General features: G+C 42.8%; 1 protein-coding gene across 1 annotated transcript in view; it reads right to left on the bottom strand.

The window, feature by feature from the left end:
- The window catches only part of LOC144761977 (cysteine-rich venom protein-like), a 128,662-nt gene that overhangs the window by 35,037 nt on the left and 70,189 nt on the right, over positions 1–23,436 (bottom strand). The window contains exon 6 of the mRNA XM_078647146.1: positions 4,972–5,057. Within this exon, the coding sequence (XP_078503272.1) occupies positions 4,972–5,057 (86 nt within the window). The remainder of the gene's footprint in view (positions 1–4,971; positions 5,058–23,436) is intronic.

The following is a 23,436-nucleotide window of genomic DNA, read 5'->3' on the forward strand; positions in this document are numbered from 1 at the left end:
ATACTAAATTCATCATGTTACGACGAAGTTTTATTCTCAAGTCCAGAATTTTCAGAACCACAAAATAATTCAGGCCTAATGCCTTTGTCATAGCAGATCAGAGCTATTGGATCTGGCATAACTCCCAATGAATCAATCAGTTTTACATTCTTAATTAATTGGCTTGTCACCATAACCGCCCCATGCCTCCTGTGACTGACAAGTACTCTTTCAGCGGGAAGCACACAAATCCTGCTCAAACAAATACAGTAAGAAGGAAGATTAATATGTGGGCAGAGGCAATGGCCCTCTGTGCAGTATGTTGTGAAGTTCTCTTTCTGTTGATTAAATCAAGTAAAGCAACAGCCACACCAGTCAAGCGAGGCCTAGAAAGCATGTTGGGTGGAACTTCCCCTTTAAAGACTAGTACCACAAAACAGCCTCTGCTGCCCAGTAATGTGGTTGTTTATGAATCAAAGTTGACAAGTGGGTTGCTTTAATGGCCGTCTTAAGGTGTTTTCTCATCTTGGGGCTCCTCTTTGCCCAAGGTACACACTGTAGCTGCAGGTGGACAGAAGGGCATGGGTGGCTGCAGCACTGGGATTCCTTGCTGCCGTCCCCGTCGGTAATGAAGAGGAACCACAGATGGCATTGGCGGAGCTATGCCAACCACCATCACTGCTGCGGAGGCTGATCCACTGCCCGCGGCTGCCGGCACCTCCCCACACTACACACGGTGAGCGCGGGCGCTCTCGGAGACCACCAGGACTTCAACGAGCCTCGCATAGCCACTCGCGGTGCGGGAGATCAGAGTGGAGTTGGCGGCTGGCGATCTGCTTCTGCAGGGGTGATCGCAGCGCTGGATGCATGGGATCTCCACTGTCTGCTGTCACGCACCATGGGATGGTAGACGGTGAGTGGGGGCACTTCTAATCACCATTGTGTTCCACCAGATGTTCTGGTATTGAAGGTGCAGGGCTCTGATGACGTGTCCCCTCTGGGTCAGACGCACACTTGCTGAGCACAAGATGGCGGAGTGCTCCTCGGTGCTCTGACGGCATCACCCCTTCCACCCCACTTAATGGAACTCTGCTCTCATGGTTTTTGGGTCCTGACCTGGGTGCATCTTGCCATTTTGAGATGGTTTCCATCGATGCCCACGACCCGGGTCCGCCATTTTGTGGATTTGTGTCCTATCCTTTGGTTCATTGGATTCCATCTTGCCGACTGTCAGTAATTTCTCTTTTGCTGGACTGCTTTATCTCTTACTCCCCCTCAGGTCCCCCTCTCTCCTCTCACCAATCTCAGCCTCCGACTCTTCTCCCCCACCTACCGCTCTCTACCCCTTTTGATTTTTTTTTATTTCCCGGTTAACTCTGTAAATATGTGATATATTCTTCTTCAGCCTAATCGCTAGTAAAATGTAATCCTGAGCAAATCTACTATTTATAGATATATGTATATAGCGATAACTCTAACCACTAGTATATGTAGTAGACCCTTGTACTCACTACCATTCCTATGTGATTCTTAGAGTTTATCCATTGTATCTCTTCCTTGAGTGACTTTACAACTTGTACATTTGCAATTTTTTCTGTTTGTATCTTTTATGTAACTCATGTAATCCTAAGTCCTTATGTATCACAACTGGCTCTTTTGTAAAGCGCTCTGACACCTTCAGGTACTGTTCGCGCTATATAAAAATCGCATTAAATAAATAAATAAATGGCATTGGCGGAACTACGCCACCCGCTATCACTGCTGCCGAGGCTGATCCACTGCCCGCAGCTGCCAGCACCTCCCCACACTACACACGGTGAGCGCGGTCCCCCAGCACTTCAGCAAGCCTCACCTAGCCACTCGCTGTGCGGGAGATCGGAGCAGAGTTGGCGGCTGGTGATGTGCTTCTTGAGGGGTGAGCGTTGCGCTGGATGCATGGGGTCTCCCTCCACTGTCTGCTGTCACACACCGCGAGACATGACGGTGAGCGGGGGCACTGGCAGTGGCACGCACATGATTTGCAGCTGTGGGAAAATAATGCTCCATGGTCTAAGAGTTTCTTTCCAGAACTTCCTGTGAAGCCTACTGTGGAGTTCGAGCAGGCATGGCCGTTGCCCGGTGGAGCCGCCTGGTAAGCTGTGGGGGAGTCTGACCTCTGGTGTATCATTGCGGCCGACACCTACCCAGCCAGGCAATGGGGACAGGTCCAGTCGCGACATTGCCAATGCCTCTGTGCTTTCTCTCGATGGCCGCGGATGAGCCGGGCTGGAGCTCTCTCCTCCTGACCCTCCTGATTCTGCGGCCGCTGGTTTTCGCTGCCGCCCCGTCTGCCTCGTTGGAGGCTTTGGCGGGGATGGGAACTGTGGCGTTGCTCTCCGGGATTTTCTGAGCCTGTCTGTTTCCATCCCTGCCAGTGAGGCGCCCGCTCTGGCTCGGACTCTGCAGCGTCCCGTTCTCTAGACGGCTGCCCTGGAGCCTGTGTCGATCTCCCTCCAACCTGTGAGAATGGATTGGGCACTGTTGCCACTGCTGCCCGGGACCTGTGCACATGGATGGCACGGCTGTGCTTCGGAGACCGCCTACCCCCCTCTTTTGTCTCTCTGGCTCCTTTCCCCTTCTTGTTCTTCCTCCGTTGGTTTGGCTCCATGGTTTTCTTTGGACTTGGCACTCGTAACATTTGGACTGGAAACACGTGTGCGCCCCGCCATTTTGGGACCATCTCCTGTTGTCGCTCTTGTCCTTGGTCCACCATCTTGCGAAACAGCAGCCATACTACTGCCCTCCCTTGGTGCTGTGACTGCGTCCCCCCTCCGACCCCACTTAATGGAACTTTGCTCTCTTGGTTTTTTGGGTCTTGACCTGAGAAAATCTACTATTTGTATATATATGTATATAGAGATACCTCTAACCACTAGTATATGTAGTAGACCTTTGTACTCTCTACCATCCCTATGTGACTCTTAGAGTTTATCCATTTGTATCTTTTCCTTGAGTGACTTTACAACTTGTACATTTGCATAAAAAATTCTGTTTGTATCTCTTCCTTGTGTGACTCTACAACTTCTATATTTGTAATTTTTTTCTGTTTGTATCTCTTCCTTCTTTGACTTTACAACTTCTACATTTGAAATTTTTTCTGTTTGTATCTTTTAGGTGACTCACATAATCCTAAGTCCTTATTTATCAGCAGCATTTACGGTATCATTTCACACAGAGTCTCAATCTTCAAGTATCGGGGTTTGATGAAAAATAACACTTGCGTTAGGAGGGTGGGGGGAGGCCTTATAACATGAAGCGGAAGGGAGAAGCAATCAAAACAAGTTATGACTGGCGGCAAGCAACAATAAAATAAACAAGCATTTGCAATGCAATAGGACACGCATTTACGTGAGACCTATTGCATTGCAAACGGGAGTGGGTGGGGAGCAAGAAGGCATGAACAACGGGAGTGGGGGGGCAGGAGAGAAGGCAAGGACAGTGGGAGGGGGGTCCGGGAAGAAAATAGTGCTCATGAAACACAAAGTAAAGGGGCCAGTAGCCATGGAAGGATACAAATGACGACATGGCAGTCATAAGGAGGGACTAGCAGCCTATAAACCAATCATAAGGCAGCATTTAGGAAGGACAAAGACACAAGCCAATGAAAAAGTGGGCGGAGTGGGCAGGGCTTCCCTCACGTAGTCAACTACCACAGATCAACCCCAGAGTAGTGCTTGCGCGATGGCTCAAGGCTCAACCTGAAAATGAGAATTATCTGCAAAATACTTATGAATATTTACAAATTCTTCACCAGCTTTTCTAGGTGGACCTACCATTAATCAACTTCACACAGGTCTCTGTGAGCTAGTTTGCTCATGTGAAAAGTCCTCCACATAATTTCCTTGCGAGAAAGCGATATTTACACATTCAAAACTCGACCATGGCTGAATACTTGATTCAGGTTTTACCCTCACAAAAAGATGCATTTTCACAGCAAGTTTTAGTTGTATCTCAGTACATCAAGATCAGTACTATCCAAGTACTTTATAGTAGGGTAGTAGCTTCACATCGACATAACTAGAAAAACCTTGGGATGTAGTGGTCAGATTGATGTACAGAACATGACACTAATGTAATGCAACATAACACATTTGATATATTGGTGACATGCTCAAGTTTTCATACAGGTGGGAACATCTGTTTGTGAACCAATCTTTAAGTGTTTAATTATATCTAGTAACCAGAACAACCTATGTGATGGTTTTGATGACTGATGCTGAAAAATTCACTGTATGTTTGAAAAGCTCAATGTAATATAATATATTTTATACTTGATATGATCGTTTTTCAAATCATTAATCCTTATTTATTTAAATGTAATTAAACAATAGCTACCCATGGACTCACTATTAGGGAACTTGATTGGGTTGTTATTTATTTCCTGTAGGTAATGCATTGAACTCTATAAAGAGTATCATAACATGTTTAAACTATTTGTTTTTCTTATAATACAGTTTGTGATGCATGATGTCCTTTTATTTCTTGACATCTTCGGACACAAATGCATGTATATCAATAAAAACAATTCAAATTAAAAACTGCAGGAATCCATGTTAAGTACTATCAAAGTACTTTAAAAAAATATATATAAGTGTAGTGTAGATAGTTATATACATCAACATGGATGTGGCACATTTGTGGCACAGTATAATACAAATGTAAAATAACATGTGAAGAAAAACAAACAGAGGGCTGAGGCAAAGGCAGAGATTTTGAATGGACATATAACTTATGTGTGTGGAATCCATATATTTTTGTAAATATAAAATGATGCATCAGCAAAACAAAATAAACAAAAAAAGATTCAGCCCTAGCTTTCAGGTTAATAAAACAGGTTATTCAGATGATCCTTATAAATAATAACATTCAATATCATGTTCAGCTGCCTTTATTACACTTATCAAATGGCAATATTATAAAATATAAATCAATTTAGATAAAAAAAATACTTACGCAGGGGCGTAATGGCAGACACCCAGAACAAAACCAGAACACTGCTGACTTGCGCAACCGATTTTGGAACTTTCATTCCAAACGACCTTTACAGTTAAAGATAAATAATAATTATTATTAGAGCAGCGGTATGTCCTCAAAATACTCATTAGATGCATTTTAACATTTATGTTTTCTCTAAGTTATGGATATACCTACTTGTTTTTTTCTTTGTAAGTATTCCATCCGGTTTTATTTTTGTACCAAAATGTAGTTACTTTGCTATTTATTACATTATTGTGTTAATACTTTCTTGTTTTTGAAGAGTTATGCCCATTTTCCAGTTAATCTATCATTTGTAACATCATAACACTACTTAGTCTATGGAATTAGCAAAAGTGACACTATTTTGTGGTCATCAAATTGCTCAAATTAAGCTCATCGTTGGCAGATTGTTTGTGAGAATGCATTTTTATTTTTTCGACTATCATGTTATTTCACTGAATCAATTTACCGCTGTTCAACAGAATACAGTCTTATGTGATGTATAAAGTAAAATCAGCACAGAGGGGCTGATTTATATTTTCATGAACAGATAGTACTCTGCCAGAGCGACAGTGTAAATCTCTCCACCACCCTGAAGGAGTAAACGTTTGCCAAAGTTAGAAATGTCTGGCAGCCTGATGGACATTTCTAACATTCACAGGAACCACTGTCAAGTAGTATTAATAGTAAAATAAAGATTATTAGGACAATTGTCAATAAATATTCGAAAAGAATAAAATATCTGTACATTGTAATATCAACTAAAACCCACAACCCCCAAAAACTGCACACCTTATTCAAATACATCCTCACAATTCTGGTTGACAGTGAGAATAAAACGTGCAATTCCTACTGCCACATCAGAATAGTGCATTTCAGACAGCAGCTCCATCGCCTCCAACCTGAAATATTTAGTAATTTAAAAATAAGGGTCTTAAAAACTTAATACAAGCAGAAATATAAAAGACACAATCCATAAGTACATAAGACAAGGAGCATTTTGCTTTCAATTAGTATGCATCGAATCCATTACCATTCCAAACCACACTGCACTGTTTCTAGGACAAAAAAAATGGATTTCACCCTAACCTTACCTTCAGAAAAATGTGTTTCGTAGTATAGGTTCAGGGATCTGGGCCCTGTAGAAGTATCCCGGCCAACAGTTTTTAATGAGAAGCTGATGGAAGGCTTTTGTCTCAGATAGGCCAGGTCCAGAGAGTTGTCAGTCTTTCTCACAGAGTCTCGCAAAGCCAGTTTACTGGGAAAGGGAGATCAAATTTCAATTGTACCCCAAAGGGAATGCATTTTTTCGAGATCCTGTCTCCTAATTCTTTCATGCCTGACCACACTCTTTGGCTACCACAAATTTCTTCCCAGCACAATTTAGACACCTTTGGGACTTCGCTATTCACAGTTAGCTTATTGAAAATTCTCAAAACACAGGAGTTCGCCAATGAGTTCCAGGCAACCAGATTCAATTCTCTTCCTATACCCTGAACCAAGCTTCCTAGTGGCTGTGCCAGAAGTATCCTAATAACCACTGTGACGGAGGTTCCTGTGAATTTATTGGAATTTTGTTGAATGGCTCAGTCAAACATGACATCGAATAGTAAAGTTTCAAAACGTTTCTTTTAAAAACAAAAATCTCCAAAGTGGGTTTTTGTTTTTGAAAATAAAAAAAGCAACGCTCCTCTCATCATTGTAGCCATCTCCCATTGTGAGGGGGTCATTTTTAGTTTTTTACTTCTGCTTACCACCAGGGTTTGCCTTGTGTCCCAGCCCCTTAGATCAGGGATCTGTTGCAACCCAGCTATTCTTCTAATGATCATTTTCTAATTTTTTATTTTTGAGGCACATTTCATTGGTCACAACTTAGGTTGTTGACAATATAGTTTTTGCTCCTTTCTGACAATGAAGTCAATTGATCGGATTGGTTTGATTATTTTGGACTGGCTCTAAGCTGGACATATTCATCACTGTCACCCAGCTTATCCTCCTTTTCCCCCTTCTTGATGTTGTGATATGGCACAACATGACATATAGGTGTCACAGACATGCTTTTGGTTTGTTTCTGTTTCATCGGTTGACAAGATGTGTTTTTTTTACACCTCGTCTCTGTAGATGTGTTTCCTTTCCAAGGATTTGTGTGCCTTGCATCCCTTCAGGTTTTCCGTATGGATCTGTCAATTTCTCACATTTGGGTGTCCTTCTTGACCACATATCTCTCCAGTGGTGCCTATTTTCTGGGTTGTTAGTATAGAAATGAAGCTGGATTTGTGCTTTGGCTTTCCCTATATCTTTCATCTTAATTTAAATGTACAATGGCCTGTTTTTTTATTTTATTTATGAAGCAGTTAGTTCTGCAAAAGACCCCTTGTACTTCTGAATTGTCTGATGAGATGGGTAAGTATATATTTGTCTAGTTATTTCCTCCTGGTATGTGAGTGCATTGCGTAGTGTTTCAAATTAAGTTCTGCAACTTGGTATGTTCTCCTAAAGATCTTCAGCAACAAAAGAAGTAAAGAGATAATATTTTGACTAGTTATTGAAGGATGGCCCCATCACACACCCACTCAGAGAAGGTGTGAGAATGAAAACTGCAGTATCCATCGCAAATGTATACAAGCTGTTTTTATGTGGATCCATGCAACTGTGTCAAGGATTAAGACCATGAATATCTCTTTCATTTGCTTCATGCCTGGCAGAGAAAAGGGCAACTCCTCCCAGTAGCCCTGGTGGCACCTTATGCTTAACACTAAAAGTTGCCGTGTGTCTTTTTAAGGGAGTCCTAAATAGGAGAAAAAGCTACAAAAGGGCAGAAAAAACTACTTTAAATACTGGTAGGTCTTCTTACATTCCAGCCCCGTATTCTGGATCATGTACGGAGAAGCCAGAGGAAAGCCTTGAGGCTGCTGTGGGCATGCTAGCATTGGCCCGTGGTGCTGGGTAAGGCAGACACGGAATCCTCACTGGGCCCCAGGCACATGGATCTCTCAGGGATTTTTTTAATTCAGGACATATCCATTTTTGATAGCTTGCATGGCTTGGAGAAGATGTTTGGTCTGCCCAAGTTTGCACAGATCTGCTTGATGTAATCCACCCAGGCAATAAGATGGCCCATTTGACAGCACAGACAGTCTTTATTGACCTCCCAGTTAAAGGAAGCACGGAATAGTTCATATTGAACACAACAGTAATAATAGGGCCAGTCTGGTCTTCCACATAATCAAGACAAAGCTCCTGGTGTATTACAAAGGTAGAACAACTTGGAGGAAGGACTAAAAGCTTTCTACCCACTCTGTTCTCCTCAGCCTACAATCAACTAACCTGTTGATAACCCCACAAACTTAATCCATAGTTTAGGACAGGTAAGCATTTTCTCCTGTACACTTCTAAAAAAGAAACTAAAGTCTTCTTGAGTATGGTCATGCCAAGTTAGTCATAAACCCAACACAGTTTGAAAAACGTAACCTGGCCTTTGCTATAAATGGGGCCCACGTCAAAAGTGATCCCAAGATACAAAAAGTCATTAGTTCTCACTATGGGTTTACCCAGAATGGACAAAGACCACAGTTTAGACTTCCTAGGCCCACAAGCCATAGAAAAGGTTTTAATGGGGTTTACTTTCAAATTGAGCATGGCCATGGTATCAGTTTAACTATTCTTCAGGTTTTTGAGCCAATTAGGTGTTCTAGAAAGCAAAATGGCATCATCTGCATATGTTAAGATGGGAATGGGTCTATTTCTAATTCTGGCACATTGCAGTCCTTAGATGCCAATACATTATCTACTCTACTAACATATAATAGGAATGATAATAGGAAGAGATTGGAAACAAGCGCACACCCCTGCTGGACCTCCCAGCTCAAACGATTCAGTGCACTCTCCATTTCCACCGCATCTCATGAGACCGGGTGGTCATAATGTAGGGCCCGCAAGAAACCTCACGAGAGGTCCATAAAGCCAATGAGTTTTGTCTTTATTTGCAACAACGTTTAATCCTTTTATTAATTAACTGTAATCTTCAGTGCTCTGAACTCCATCTTTCTAGGTCGGATTTCTGGATTGTGTCTCCCCTAACCTTTTATGTGGTCTGCATCATTGACATTAGGGCCTGACCATTAGTACCACAATTTAAAAACATCCAGGCTCACTACATTGCTTATCTGTACACATCTCCATCTCCACTAAACATGTGTGACCACTCTGCACCCTGAAGCACCTAGAGGTGATAGAGGCTCACTGTGTTCTCCATGTCATGACTGACCATGACTTCCACCAGAGTGTACAGTCACTACGTGTATTCACTTTTCTTTGCACGCAAGTTAGAACACAGTGTGCAGAAGAGTTTATCCTAATCAGTAACACTGACAGCTGAGAGGGCACTTCATGCTTTGGCACTTTCTTTGAGCCGTTGTCAAAATTGCCAGGCAGCTTCCAGTACCTCCCAATAGTGAAAATGGGCTTATTAGGCAGTTTCTTCCAAAATTTCTGAAGCGTGTTGGGCATAGGACTTGGATCTTGTCTTGAATTAGTGGTAATTTTGCCTCTGTATAGGGTCAGATCAGGACGATGGAGGTCTTACAAGTCAATGCTGATTGTCCAGCATTTATGGCATTTGGGATCCCCATGTTCCACTTGCAATGACAGGGCAGAGTATGTATACCTGTGACCATCTCCTGTTTGCTCACAGTCATCTGTCTAGTATATGTTGCATCACCCCAATCAAAGAATTACTATATAAGCCAGTCCAAAAAAGACTTGTCTAGGTTCCCAGGTCAATCGTATTTTTGTCCGCTCTTTGTGGTGTATAGCTGGACCTAACACATAACTTGATGGAATTCTACACTTTTTAATATGGGAATGCAAGTGACCCTTAGGCCAGAAGTGTGCACTCATATCATCATCATTTCAGAGGCTGCAGTATGTCAGAGTGCCAAGGCTCTCTTTAGAGTGGGAATTACTGATGAGGCATGTAAACAGGACTACTTTATTTTCATCCATTTCCGAAGCATTCTCTGCTCTGTGATTAGGAGCTTGTACTCATGCATGGTTGCCCAAGCACTACCATTGGAAGGTGATTTACTCATCTGTGGTGACATGCAGATGGCCTTCATCATGGGACAATCTAGCAGGCGTTTCACATTGATCTTTTGATGTAGTGGCAGTTTCCAAGTGTAAGTCTACTACGCAGTCTCACCAGTCTCCACACTCCCAAGGTACTAAAATCCTTGGAAAGGTAACAAATCTACCAAGCGGAGGTTGCAAAAAGAACACTTTGCTCCCATCTGTACTGCCAGGTATAAACTACTTTTGGTTGTACTTGGGTTACTTATCTATCATTTCCTTGAGGGTTGATGAACAGCTACCTGGTCCCTTTACCATATCCTGTCCTCAGCTGCTTCCTCCTGCCAGGATTAATAATCTGGGCGCTCAGGCTGATGATTCAGCTGGGTGTAACAAGCAAGTGCCCAGCCTTGAACCTCCCAGGTGCCCCTACCCACACACAACAAGAGTAACCTTCACATATTGTCAACATTCGCTTTTAGCAGCAATTGTACCTTTTAGTCATCTGACCTAGACCACTCACGTCTATGGGAGTGGTGGGAAAGCAAGCAACACCAAAAGATGACCATCCATCCTTCAAACTACCACCTATGTACCGACCTCTTGAAGGGCACCTAAGTGACTAATGCTCTGCCCTGTACCAGCAGGGCCACCCAAAGCAAAATTACCTTTCTTGGGTCTCATACACTATCGCAGCAGGCTTACTCCAAGCAGATCCCTTCTTATGGCAGCCACTTCCCTGTGAACTGCTCAATGTACTGCATGACACCTCTCCTCAAGATAGTGCTGCAGAGAGCCTTATGCTTACGGTTAGGAGGCATGTACACGCTGGACAGCTCTTTACAAAGTTTAGTCGCAGTGGTCTGGGAGAGTGCAGGATTACATCACAGACTCTACAATATAGCAGTACACATGCTGCACATAATCAATTACAGAAAACAATGCATATAGTTTGAAAGCACAATGACTACAACAAGCAGGTCAAATGGAAAAATACTAACAACTGGAGGGGTCACCTTCTAGTTTCATGCCCCCTCTAACTTTCCCCAATTTTCCACTGTAAAAGTACCCGAGTCTGGCACCACATGATGTGCATGGCTGGGCATCATTTTGTCTTTCTCTGCCTATAAATGTTCTGAGCATTTCCTGCAAGCCCCCAAAGTCCTAATCCATCAGAAGCTAGATGCAAATTAAAACGAGTGTGCATCTTGTTCTAGGTTCTCGGCCAGCACTGATGGTGGCTGAATGGGTGATGCAGGTTGCCTTGAAGCATAGACTATCTTGATGAGCAAGGGTAATGTGATCATACTTCTGGAGATGTAGAATCTATCTAACATTAAGTATGATTGTGCTGAGTTGGTGTCGGCCAGACATACATTTCCCAAGGTATAACCTGTTGACCTCATCTAACCTGGAGAGAACCACGGCGAAGATTGCCTGAACCCTGAATGGGGGAAACAAGGTGTGTAAAAATATGACATGAGGTCTTTAAGGTGAGTTAATAGGGTTTGGCAACCTACGTCTGATGGAGAAGAATGGAGGATCAAAATGTATGGTCATTTCTCAGGTTCCTTAATTTGTTGTCAGTTGTCAGTGGAAATTCTAGTTCCAGTGGGGTAGTAGGACCAACTTCCCCGGATGAGGGTTTATGGTTTTTGACTAGTTGAGCTTAAGGTGATTACACAACATTCATTGGTTCCCTGCTAAGAGTCAGGAGCCTAGGTCAGAGAAGTCCAGATCCAAATTCTTTTCCAGTTTGAGGACACTCTAAGTGTTGTGAGTGTGAGTGGAGCTGGTGAGATTGAATGATTTGATGATGTCCTGTTGTGTGCGAGCAACTGTGTTTTATAATAGTACTTGTCATAGACTATGAAGAGCATGAACGGAGTGTGAAATAGTGAAACTAGTTACCTAAAGCAAATTTTTGTTATAATCATTCCCATAGTGCACATGAGTCCATCATTGGAAAATTATCCCACACAAACAAGAACATATGCAGACCTGCAAGCAGGACACAACTTGGCGCACAATGGCTCACTGAAGTATTGCACCAAGAAAAAACAATAGGGCCCAGTCACTGGTCAATCACAGATGTCCATTGCAATTTCTGGATGTAGGAAAGGTCATATACTTTGGTTTATTTCAGTTACATTATAAATATAGATTAGTACCTTTTAATAAATATTATCTGAAGTGTAAACTAGGGGATTGTCTAATAGATTGGAGTGATGCGAATTTTTAGGCAAGACTGGGGGACGTGTGAGCATGCTTTTCCTACATGTTTGATAATGTTATATGTGGACTTGATGCATGCCAACATAGTCTAGGCCTGTGCTTCGAAAAGGGTTGGATGGTTGACTTATGTGTTAGGCTAGGAATGGTCTCAAGTACTGTGAGTCTTGAGATTTGATTTTTAATTGAAGAAAATGTTTGTATGTGATAATCAGTTACATATTTCATGTTACATCTAATGGATATTAGTAGGAGGGTAGCGGTTATAATTAATATTAAATTCGGGCCATCTTAAATGGTGATTTTGGTTGGTGCTTGGACCGTACCCAATCCTGGATCTGCCCAGATGCACAGCTTTGCCCACAGAAATGATGTTCTACTTGATAATCCTTAAATGTTGTCCATCTGGATATAATGGCCGTGTACCTCGTCATCCTGGTTGAAACCTGTCATGATCCTTTACCTCTTCATTCTGTGTCTGTGATACAGTACGCACTAGCTAGTGTTTCAAACACCTGGCACCCTTTTGAAAAGAAATATGACCAATTAATAAAACTTATTTTTAGAACTACAGTGCACCTTAAAAAAATGTATTCTGTAAATTAAAAATGAGGTGACTATGTCTTTTCCATTAGATCAAAGACCTGTGCAGAAATAGAATACACAACACAGGCCACGCACCTCTCCTAAGCCTAGGAGGTCCTTGCAGCTCACTCATCCCTCAAATCCAGTCTGTTTTCCATCTCCATCTCCCATAATGGCCTAACCTCTCCATTTCATTTAAACAACCAGAGTAGACAGACAATGGGTTTTAGTATCCAGAGTAAAATTTGGATTAAACCAGATTAAGGTCACAGCAAAAATAAATGTTTTGGTGATCACTTATTCACTTTGATTTTTCTCTGCCTGATGAGCTATCAGTCTGAGTACCTACAATTGTATCATGGTCTGGTGAGGCATGAACCAGCTGGGGAATTATTTTCTCCCAAACCCCAAATCCCGCTCTGCATGCGTACTCCCTCACACCAAACGTAAATAATGCTCCTCTGTAACCTCCCATTTGTACGTATCTGCACACCAGGAGTGGAGTCTCTGTGGTAACGCCGAGAACCTGTGCATGGCTATCCGCCTTTTAGCTAACAATAACCCCAGGTGAGCAAATCTATTACTAATTCAATGCCCTTTGTTGCTCTATGTATTAATTACAAAAGGCAATGTTTAATCGTTTCCTGCAGATGTACGGTTATCACCCCCTAATACGCTATATCACTGTTGTTTAATATCCCTTGCATTTACAGGTCAAATGAGGAAAAGGCTTCAACCAGTACTGCACTTTACACAAGCTGCTGACTTAGATGGGGATAGTCTCTGTTGTCTCCATGATGTAAAGTATGTGTGATGTAAAAATTACTCAGTTTAAGTTTATTATTACTAGCCACATCTGCAACAAAGTACACACATTGACCCATTCTCTATCAATCAGAGCCCTTTTTAAACCTGCACTTAGGTGCCAAATTATAGCTCCGCTGGACGATGCATCATGTGTCAATTCCAAAGGATGTGACTCTGGTGGCTCCAAAGTCAGTCTACATCTCTCAAATTATACTAGGGAGCTTTGCAATCTGGAGAAACTACCTCAGCCCAAAAATGTGGGTCTCACATCATCAAAAGTAATAAAAGTGTAAGGCATTACGCCTCAGTCTATTGTCTTACACTCATCACATTCTTCATGTGAGGGATTGGTCATAGCCATGAGATGTTCAACAACCTGGCTTAGGTAGAGTGCCACAGAACTACCTAATAGCCACTTCCAATGCTCACAAGACCTGTCACACCACTAATGGACAGTCTTCCTTTATATAGGATCCACACATAGGATACCTAGGGAGGAAACTTCCTTATTTCATTCCCTCTAGTAGCTTTTGATCCCACATGTGTCCCACAGCACTTCATTGTCTGTGTACTGCAGTAAACCAGCAATATAATGCTATCTCAAGTCTGGTTGCCCAAAGCTTCCCTGCTCTCTATCCATTTGCAGGGTCTGCACACAGACCCTATGTCTCCTGCCAGCCCACAACATGAGGTTGTTAAGCTCCATCATAGTCGACGATGGCATCATACAGAGGGTGTTTTGCATGACATGTGAACATCGGGGCAACAGTGCCTTTTTACTGAGGGTTATGCTGCCCACAGCCGACAACAGTAAAATGTTACCGAATTTTAGGGATTCTCCCAGTCCCTGTATTACCCTACACATATTGTACGCATACTGATTTTCTGGGGTGTGCCCTACCTTAATATCCAAATATCAAAACACCCTTGTCTCTCAGGATAAGCCTACACCAAGAAGCGGCAGGAGATCCCTGCCCACCAAACTGGGAAGTGGGAAAAGCACTGTTTTGTTTTTATTAGCATGGTGATCTGAGGCAGCAGAAAATGTATCCAGTGCCTGCAGCAGCAGAGGCATTGATTATGTGGATACTTCAAATTGACTGGGGTGTTATTGGCATACATTGAAACAATGTGTATATTGTTTTCAATCTGTATTTCCCATTCTCTTAGCTGACTCTGCAAATATATTGCCAGTGACTCCATTGTCAAGGCAAAGAGCATAGGGGACAGGGGGCATCCCTGTCTTGGGCCTTTTCATATATCCTAGTTCTCTGATACTAGTCCACCAGTGCGAGCTCTGGCCACAGGTTTAGTTTATAGTAGTCTTACCCATACTAACAACTGTGGCCTAAATCCCATTCTTCTCAGCACTGCCCAACGATATTCCAAATTTAAAGTCTCAAATGCTTTCTTAATGTCCAGCTTGGCAACTGCACCTTCCATTTCTTCCTCTTAGGTCATAAGCTGGACATAAGAAAGTCTCTGTAAATTCATCTGCATTCCCCTACCCAGTACAAACCCAAATTGATCATCACCAATCAACAGCATCATCACCCGTCGCAAGTGTGTTGCTAAGCCCTTTTACAAAACACTCATATCCACGGTCATCAATGAAAGGGGTCTGTAAGAACCTTCGGGTCCCACCTGGTTTCAGCACCATGGTAGTTAGTGCTTTGCACATGAATGGCGCAAAATATGCCGGCACCCTTGGCCTCCGTGAACTGTGCCAACAGTCTAGTAGCCGTCTAGGTCTGATACAATTCTGATGTTAAGCCATCAGGGCCCGGGGATATGCATCAAGGCTCACTTCTAATGGCCTATGACAATTCCTCTTCCTGCAGTTCAGCCTCCAATTCAGCATTCAGGTCTCCACTGATCCTAGGAACATCTACAAAGTCAAGAAAGTCACACACCTCTGTACCAGTTTGAGTTGTGAGTTTCCTGTACAGCACTGCCCGATGTTCATAGAGCATTTTGTTGGTGCTCGACTGGTTGGACACCACTGTACCATTGGGCCACTTTAAGGCCAATATCGGGTACAAGGCTGCTCTCTCTTCAGGAGCCATGCTGACAGTCGACTAGTCTTGTCTTCCTCCTTGTGAAGCTTCGGTGCATAATCACAGCGAGTAAATCAGTTTAATCTCTCCTACAGGTCTTCCACCCTAGCCTACCAGCAAGTCTTTCCTCATCTACCGGTTAGCTGTTGGAATGCTGAAACTGAAAGCACACCAGATTCAGCCCAGGTTCTCTGCAAAGTTTCCATGAATAGAATGATATATCATGTATGATCTGGGTATGTAACATCTGTTGCAGCAAAGAAGGTTGAATTGCTAAATAAAAAGGTTGATTACTTGTATCTTCCTCCAGTTGACACCAGGCGCTGCGTGTACTGGTAGGAGTGGTGGGGCAGTGGGTGGGGGGCATGGCAGGGGGGAAGTCGACAGACAATGGAATAGGGAAAATAAAATCAATAAATAAAACCACTTAACTTGCACTCACCGCATCCCCGAGTCGGCGATGTGGCGAGCGCAAGGTAAGAGGTTTTATATATTTATTTCTGTTATTTTTTCCTATTCCATTGTCTGCCGACTTCCCCCGCCTCTCCCCTTCCCATTGCTCTTACCTGTACCGGCTGCGCCTGGTTGCCACTATTGGAAGGTACAAGTTCTGACTGCTAATGGGAGTGGCTTATTGTGGTCCAACTGCTTACACAGATGCTAAAAGCTATCATGGTAACCCGATGTGTCTGTGTTTGGTGAAGTCACGTCAGAAGCTTTGGCATGGCCCAGGAAAACAATCTGAGTTTGAGCCCTCACCAATGCAAAACATTAAAAGCTAAAATCAGCAATGTTTTATATACATATTTTGGGCTCACAATTTTCCATAGTAGTCCGTGGCTCACAAGGGAACTACTTTGTGTGTGTATGTGCTCATTGGGAATGCCTTAATTCACAGTGAAGTCAGCCAATGGAAGAAGTGGGTGCCTCTTCATGCTGTATGCTTTAGTAGGCAGAGGAAAATCTGAATGATACAGCAAGAGGCCAATGGATAAAGATGGCTGGATGCTAAGTTATTTCATTAGATATATATTTAACTAAAATCAAAAGGTCTTGCCTAAGACCAGACCTAAATAAATAATAACTGGCAAAGTCAATAGGTCTGGTGTTATCTGCCAGACTTTTGGCTTTGCTAATGCTTGTTTTGTTTTGCCATGGTTTTGCCAAACTTCATTGTTCAACTACCAGGCCCTCATGAAGCTAAAAAAAAGACTAATGGCACAAAAAAATCAGACTTTAAAAGCAAAATATTGCTCAAGTACAGTCCCTTGCACTCAATATAACTACTGTGTGTGTGGATGTTCTGCTTGTGAAGGGTAGAATACCATTGCTCACAGTGAAGTGAGCCAGTGTCTGAAGTGTCCTGAACCAGTGAACCATGATGTTTGCTCTAGTGGGTGGAAGAAAATGTGAATGACATAATAGCAGATCAATAGATGAAGAGAGCTGCTCGAAAGCCCCCATAAGCATATTATACATATAAGTTTAGCTAAATCAAAGGGTCTCGGTTAAAGCCAGGCCTAAAATAAAACACGTATTGGCAAAGTCAATAGGTCTGGCCCTTAATGTCACCCTTTTAGCTTTTTCAATGGGGGCTTTGTTTTTTCATGGTTTTGCAAAATGTTATTGTCGGGGAAGCTGCTAGGACCTTATCAAGCTAAAAAAAAACAGGCTGAAATAGAAATATGTTTTTATCTCAAAAAGCACATATGGCCATAGTAGTCCCTGGCACTGAAAGGAGGTTTTTTGTGAGCTTTTTGTGAAAGGGAAGAATCCCATCCTTCACTGTGAATGTAGCCAATGGTGAAGTGGACTGACTCATTACCCCATGCTGTATGCTGTATCACGAAAAATGTGAATGACCTTACAATAGACCAATGGATGAAGAGGGCTGAATGTTGGCTGCATGGCTGAAAGTGGAAACAAGCATTTGCAATGCCATAGGTTTGAGCTATTGGCATTGTAAATGACAATGACTTTTATTTATGTGTTTTGAAAACCTGCAAGTGGTGCGTAAACACACACTTTGTACTTGCAGTCCTTGCTTATGAGAAGCAAGGCTTCTCAGTGGGGCCCGGCTGAGCTTCCTGTTTCTCGAATTTGTCGAGGAGAGCAGAAGCAGAGACACTGGACCCGGTGGCAAGGGATTTTTTTTTTAATGGATTGCCCTCCGCATGACTCCCATGCCTGACTCCTCCCCGTACCCCCTTCCTGCGCCCTCCCTGCCACCTGCGAGACATGCCGGCCACCGCTGCCCTCCAGTAATGAAATGACATTATTATTTATGCTAATTACATCTCCACAACATTTTATTGCACCTTTGTGGCCTAAAAGCACTGGAGTACTTTATAACAGAACCAGACTATGAGATATATATTTTTCAACTTTTTTAGGCACAAGAGATACAGTCAGTTGCCTAGAATCACAAGATGTTGAGCCGAGGTCGGGATTCAAAGATGACATTTGTAACAACTTCTCTGATGAAACACCACTTCCAATGACTTGTTTCCTACTCTCTGGGCTCAATGGGATGCAGCTTGGGTGGGCAGAACTAGATGGTTGGTGCTATACAAAATTAATAAACAAGTGACGTATCCACAGTCTTGAAGTCTGCGTCATTCATTCATAGACTGGTTCCCACTCCAAAACGTATACAGGACTGAGGGTATCCCGTGGGTCACCTTGATGGAACTGCCAATGTGACCTGGTTGGGCCCCATCAATAAGTCAGTGAATCCGTCTCTGATTAAATAGATTTGAGAAGATTACCGTCTTATGCCATCCTGTTGCTAGTTCTCAATTAAGAGGGAACATAGAGAAAGGCTTAGAACTTTGTACCCTGTGGCACCAGCACGCAAGCACAAAGATACGAGAAGTTCTTAGGGAACGACATGACTTACACTTTTGCAATACACCCTTCTAGAGATCAAAAGCTGCCCTTAATGACCCATGTGACTGATAAGTGTCAGTCATGCAGTTGGGATGAACTGCCGGACAATCCAAAGGCTGACAACTAGGCTCCAAAACAAACACAAAAATACAAGTTATAATTCTGGCTTCTCCACTTGATCACAGGTGTGCTCCTCATCAGTTTCCTTTTGCCAAGATTACTTTACCCTCTAAAACTGGGTGTGTTTGAAACAGCCTAAACGCTATAAAGAAGCATGGACTGATATATTTACAAAGCATGTTTTCCTGTGCATTAAATGAAGAAGTTTTGGTTGCAAAATAAATAAGTGTGTGGCTTACAAAACTCAGCCAAGGAGCAAAGAAATCTGCAGCTATAGAATGTTCCAGGCAAATGAAAGAGGAAACAAGTTGTAGGTGCTGTACCAAATAGCATTACCCAGATTAATAATACAGATTTCGCCTTTCTGATGGTTCAGCACTCTGACACACCCTGACTGGCACATTCTGTGGGTTCCATAAGGGTCTGTAACAAAGAGGAAAAAGTGTTGCTTTCATTTTTAAGTTGAGCCATGCAGTGCATGCGCTGTCTGTAAGACCTGAAGCAAGCATTATAGCGAGTGTAATCCCGCCTGGTGCTTGCCCATTGGTTAACTCCTGAGCTACTCTTAATGCCTGGCTCCTTAATGGTTGATGCCCCCAATGCATCACTTCCGTTTTATCGGAAGCAACACCGACCAACTACAGTCTAATGCTCTAAGCGTTCATGTTTTATGTCAAGGGACTACTTATTTTTTGTGTCACCATGCTGCCCAGCACGGCACCCGCTTCCATCATATTTTTTTTAAATAATGTGCTTGGGTACTGTGCTGCATAGCACGGCGCCCTTTTTAATATTTTTTTCATGTTTCCGTAACCTGGGGCCCTCCCGCACCCTTAGACCACCCGGGAAACCACATGCCCCACGCTTCTCTTCTGCAAGCCCCCTCTCCGGAGGGCGAGCTGAAGTTGAGCACGAGGGGTCTTTTTCCCCTCGGAGTAACTCCCTTCCCTTCTGCACACAGTGATTTATTTATGCAAAATGGTCGAGTGTATCATGCTTTTGATTGCATCGCTCCCTTCTCGAACACACTGTTCCTGAAGCACCACTTATCTGCTTCCCTCCTTTAATGTGACACTCGTGGGGTTATTTATTGGAACAGTAAACAATTGTAAACCCAGCAGTCACACTCCTGTCATGCAGGACGCTGCATCCTGACTAAGCAAACTAACGAGAAAAATTGACTGTAAGCAGAAGCAGCAAGTTGTGTGTCTGCAGTTCTTATTAGCTATAACTTCAGTGTGAGTTTCTGAGCAAAGTTTTGTCATTCATCACCGACTGCGTTCCCACATGACAATACCCTGTTATACAATTTAATGTGAAGTGCGTGTTCTAAATCGCCATTATAAAACGCCTCTAGGAATTAGTTTCTAGAGCAGTTGCTATATCATAGTCATAATACTTTGAGGCAAATGTGTATGTTTCATGATTACCTACAATAAGTGACTCCACACGGATTTTGTTTCTAAGCTCCATTCATGTTTTTCACTTCCTTATTAAAATGCTGAGTGTATTTACGGGATGTCAAGGAAGACTGAGGTGACCTAAGCTGAATCGACCATCTCCAAATATTGTTTAGAATCTTGTGTTGTCTTTTGAGAGTTCACTTTGCACCCAGACTCCATGGTCCAGAAAAAACTTGCTTCCATACAGAAAGGCGAACCCTGCAGTTGATGAGGATTTTCCATAGGAGAGTGGTGCACCCCTTTCATCTTGAGGCCTAAACGTACACAGAAGTTAGCCTCTACGATACTGGGGCCTGCCAATGACAGTATCCAAGCGCCACATCCTTGCTGTCACAGGAAGTGATGCTGGTAAGGGGATGCCAATACCCAGGTGCCCCCTGCATTCTAATCTAATACCCCCCTAAAGTGAGCAGTGTAAGAGAGGCATGAGGCTACCTACGGTGGCACAAGAGGCAACATTAAGTTACTGTCCCCTGCTGTCCTACTTAACACGTGGACAGCTTCTGTAGTGCTTGGTGTGTACTTGTTTAGTAAGAGTCACAATCCTTCAAAACCTTCCTATCCCTTCGGGAAGAAGCATTAGGTCATGTGTTCACTTTTAAAGACTGGTAAAGCTGTGCCGCTAGAGGGCAGTGGTGTTTTGGATGGACTATGTAAACTTGTGCCTAATCATTTTGTCTGTCTGGCATTCCTGGCAATAATAATCCACATTTGTAAGCACAATCACCCTTAAGGGTCTCTAGGCGCTGGGGGCCGTCGGGAAGATTAAGCAAGCTATTGCCCAGAGTCACATGGTGCTGGGCTAATCTGCCGCCGGAGCCGGGGATCGAACCGTGATCCCCAGATTACAACGTCAGTCGCCCTGGCCGCGGCGCCACACCTCAATACACACAGTGTGTGTTAAAACATTCGTCAGGGCTTAGTAACTAATGTATCTCATTTATTTTCCGATATCGGTCATTCTTATTAGAAGTTGTTTAGTAAAAACATGTAAATGACCTTTCTTGGAGTATTTCTTGAGAATCGTTTCATTCTACATTCAAAACCATTATGTGCATCTTTGTACAACTTCTAATGAACTCTGAAAGTAATTTACTTAAAAAAAAATCCTGCTTCTGTATGAGGTGTCCCTCATATTTTAGAAAATGAATACAAGGGAAAACGTTACAAGGCTAATAGGTAGGACAATATCTGTAGCAATTATAATTTCGTTTTGTTTATTGTGCGATGTGTTATTGTGACCCCTTAGATAAAGAAATGTAATGCCTGGATAAAAAACTCCTTTAATGCTTCAAAAGATTTTTTTAAAGCTATATTCAACTTTATTCCTAACTATAAAAATGTATGTTGGTCAGCAGCCCTAATAGCCCATTGGGAATCTGAGAATACTGTTAGGTTCCATTTCATTCACTGCAAATGCTTAGACTCCATTTGCTTAACCATGAACAATTGTGGCAAATAAACAGAGCCTCAAATCCTGCACGTCTCCAATGCAATGCTAGTGGGTGATTTCCTCCACGCGCTTTGATTTTGGTATGCGTGGCTCACCAAACAATTAAAACCACCAGGGGGGCGGAAAGATAACCATGCCGGTGGCAAAGGGGCACGCGGGAAACTGGAACGTGCAAGAACGGAGTGAAGAAGATGTAACAAATTGCAGAATGAACTGTCAAGAGCCAAACTAATTAAAGCCAATGTATATAATGCTTGACAACCCCCCACCCACCCTCCCCCCGGTGCGTTTTTCTTCTTTCTTTTTCCCCATGTGTTCTCCACCCAGTACCATGTAAATATGCTCTATATTTTCAATAAAAAATTACGGAAATAAAAAAATATATATATATATTATATTTAATTTTTTAACAGTGCGACACACCATTGTCATCTTGCGCGTCGGCTGGTTGGGTGGTACTATATGGAGAGGGCGGACAGAGGGAGCACAGCAAGGAGCAGCAATGTGGGCAGGCTCTCCATGGCAACGCAGCTGCCCGTGGCCACTCTGCACCAAGTCAGCGAGTGCTACTGGCCACCATGAGACATCCACAGCATTTTGTTTTGCATTCCAATAGTATATTTTTAAAGTATAACAACACAGGGTGACGCCAAATTATAATCAGTAGCTTTGTGGGCAGCTTCACCCTGGCAATGCTTTTTACAAGTATCCCCTGCCACCAGCATGTAACTCTACCTTTCTCTAACTCTCTTTCACTCTCTATCTCATTCTCTCTCTTCACTCCACCTCACACTTTTATACACATGTAACTCTAACTGTCTCTATATATCATCTCGCTCTACCTTTCTGTCATTTTGGCACTTGCGTTGTTTCTCACATTGGTAAAATACATTTCCATTTCAATGCCAATAGCTCTAACTCTAAAAGAGTGCGAGACATATTGCATTGCAAATGCTTGTTTAATATTTGCACCGAAGGCAGCTTCAGAGCTATTGGATAGTCAAACAGAATTAATCAAACAACCGCCTGTTGACGCTGTGGTGTTGCTCACTCAGGCAGGCGTCACAGCACCTTGTGATGCGCCCTAAGTCGCAGCTCAGAAATCAATGCACACAGACACTAGTATTTCTTTATGGGCCGGAAGTATTATTGTATGAATGTGACAAGCTGAAAGTTCCTTATTTTTTCCACAATTGTTGTGGGAAGGGGTATCCTTGAAATAGGCCGATAGTTGTTGGTATCTGTAGCACTAAGCAAAGGTTTCTTTAGAAGGGGAAATATCGATGCCACCTTCCATTAGGAAGAAAATACACCACTGGTAAACATATGGTGGAAAATAATTGTGAGAGATGAGGCAATTATTTATGGTGCCTGCTTGGCCACCGAAGGGAAGCAGCAGAGAGACAGACTTAGAGGATTTTAAACTATAGGTAACCTGCTCTATGGTTGGATCATTGAATTTACAGAAGAAGGTGGTGTCAGCATGCTTAAGGTGATGGAGCAAGGTCTCATACGTTAAGAAACTTGCTTGGATTCAATCCTCTCGAAATAACATGTAACGAATTAACCAACATGTTTTGTATTTACTAAAAACTGGATTACATGACATTTCAGTATCTAGTGGAAGCTTTCCTATATCCTAAAATGGCCACCTAAAATGCAGGAACATTTCTGTGCATGCGTCTACTACATCTACGTAGTGTAAAGTACTTTTGCTGGGAATATCTTGCAGCTGCGCAGTAGTTCCAAAGATGGCTGCTCTATACTT

This window comes from Lissotriton helveticus, chromosome 6 (assembly GCF_964261635.1).
Source record: "Lissotriton helveticus chromosome 6, aLisHel1.1, whole genome shotgun sequence".
NCBI lineage: Eukaryota > Metazoa > Chordata > Amphibia > Caudata > Salamandridae > Lissotriton > Lissotriton helveticus.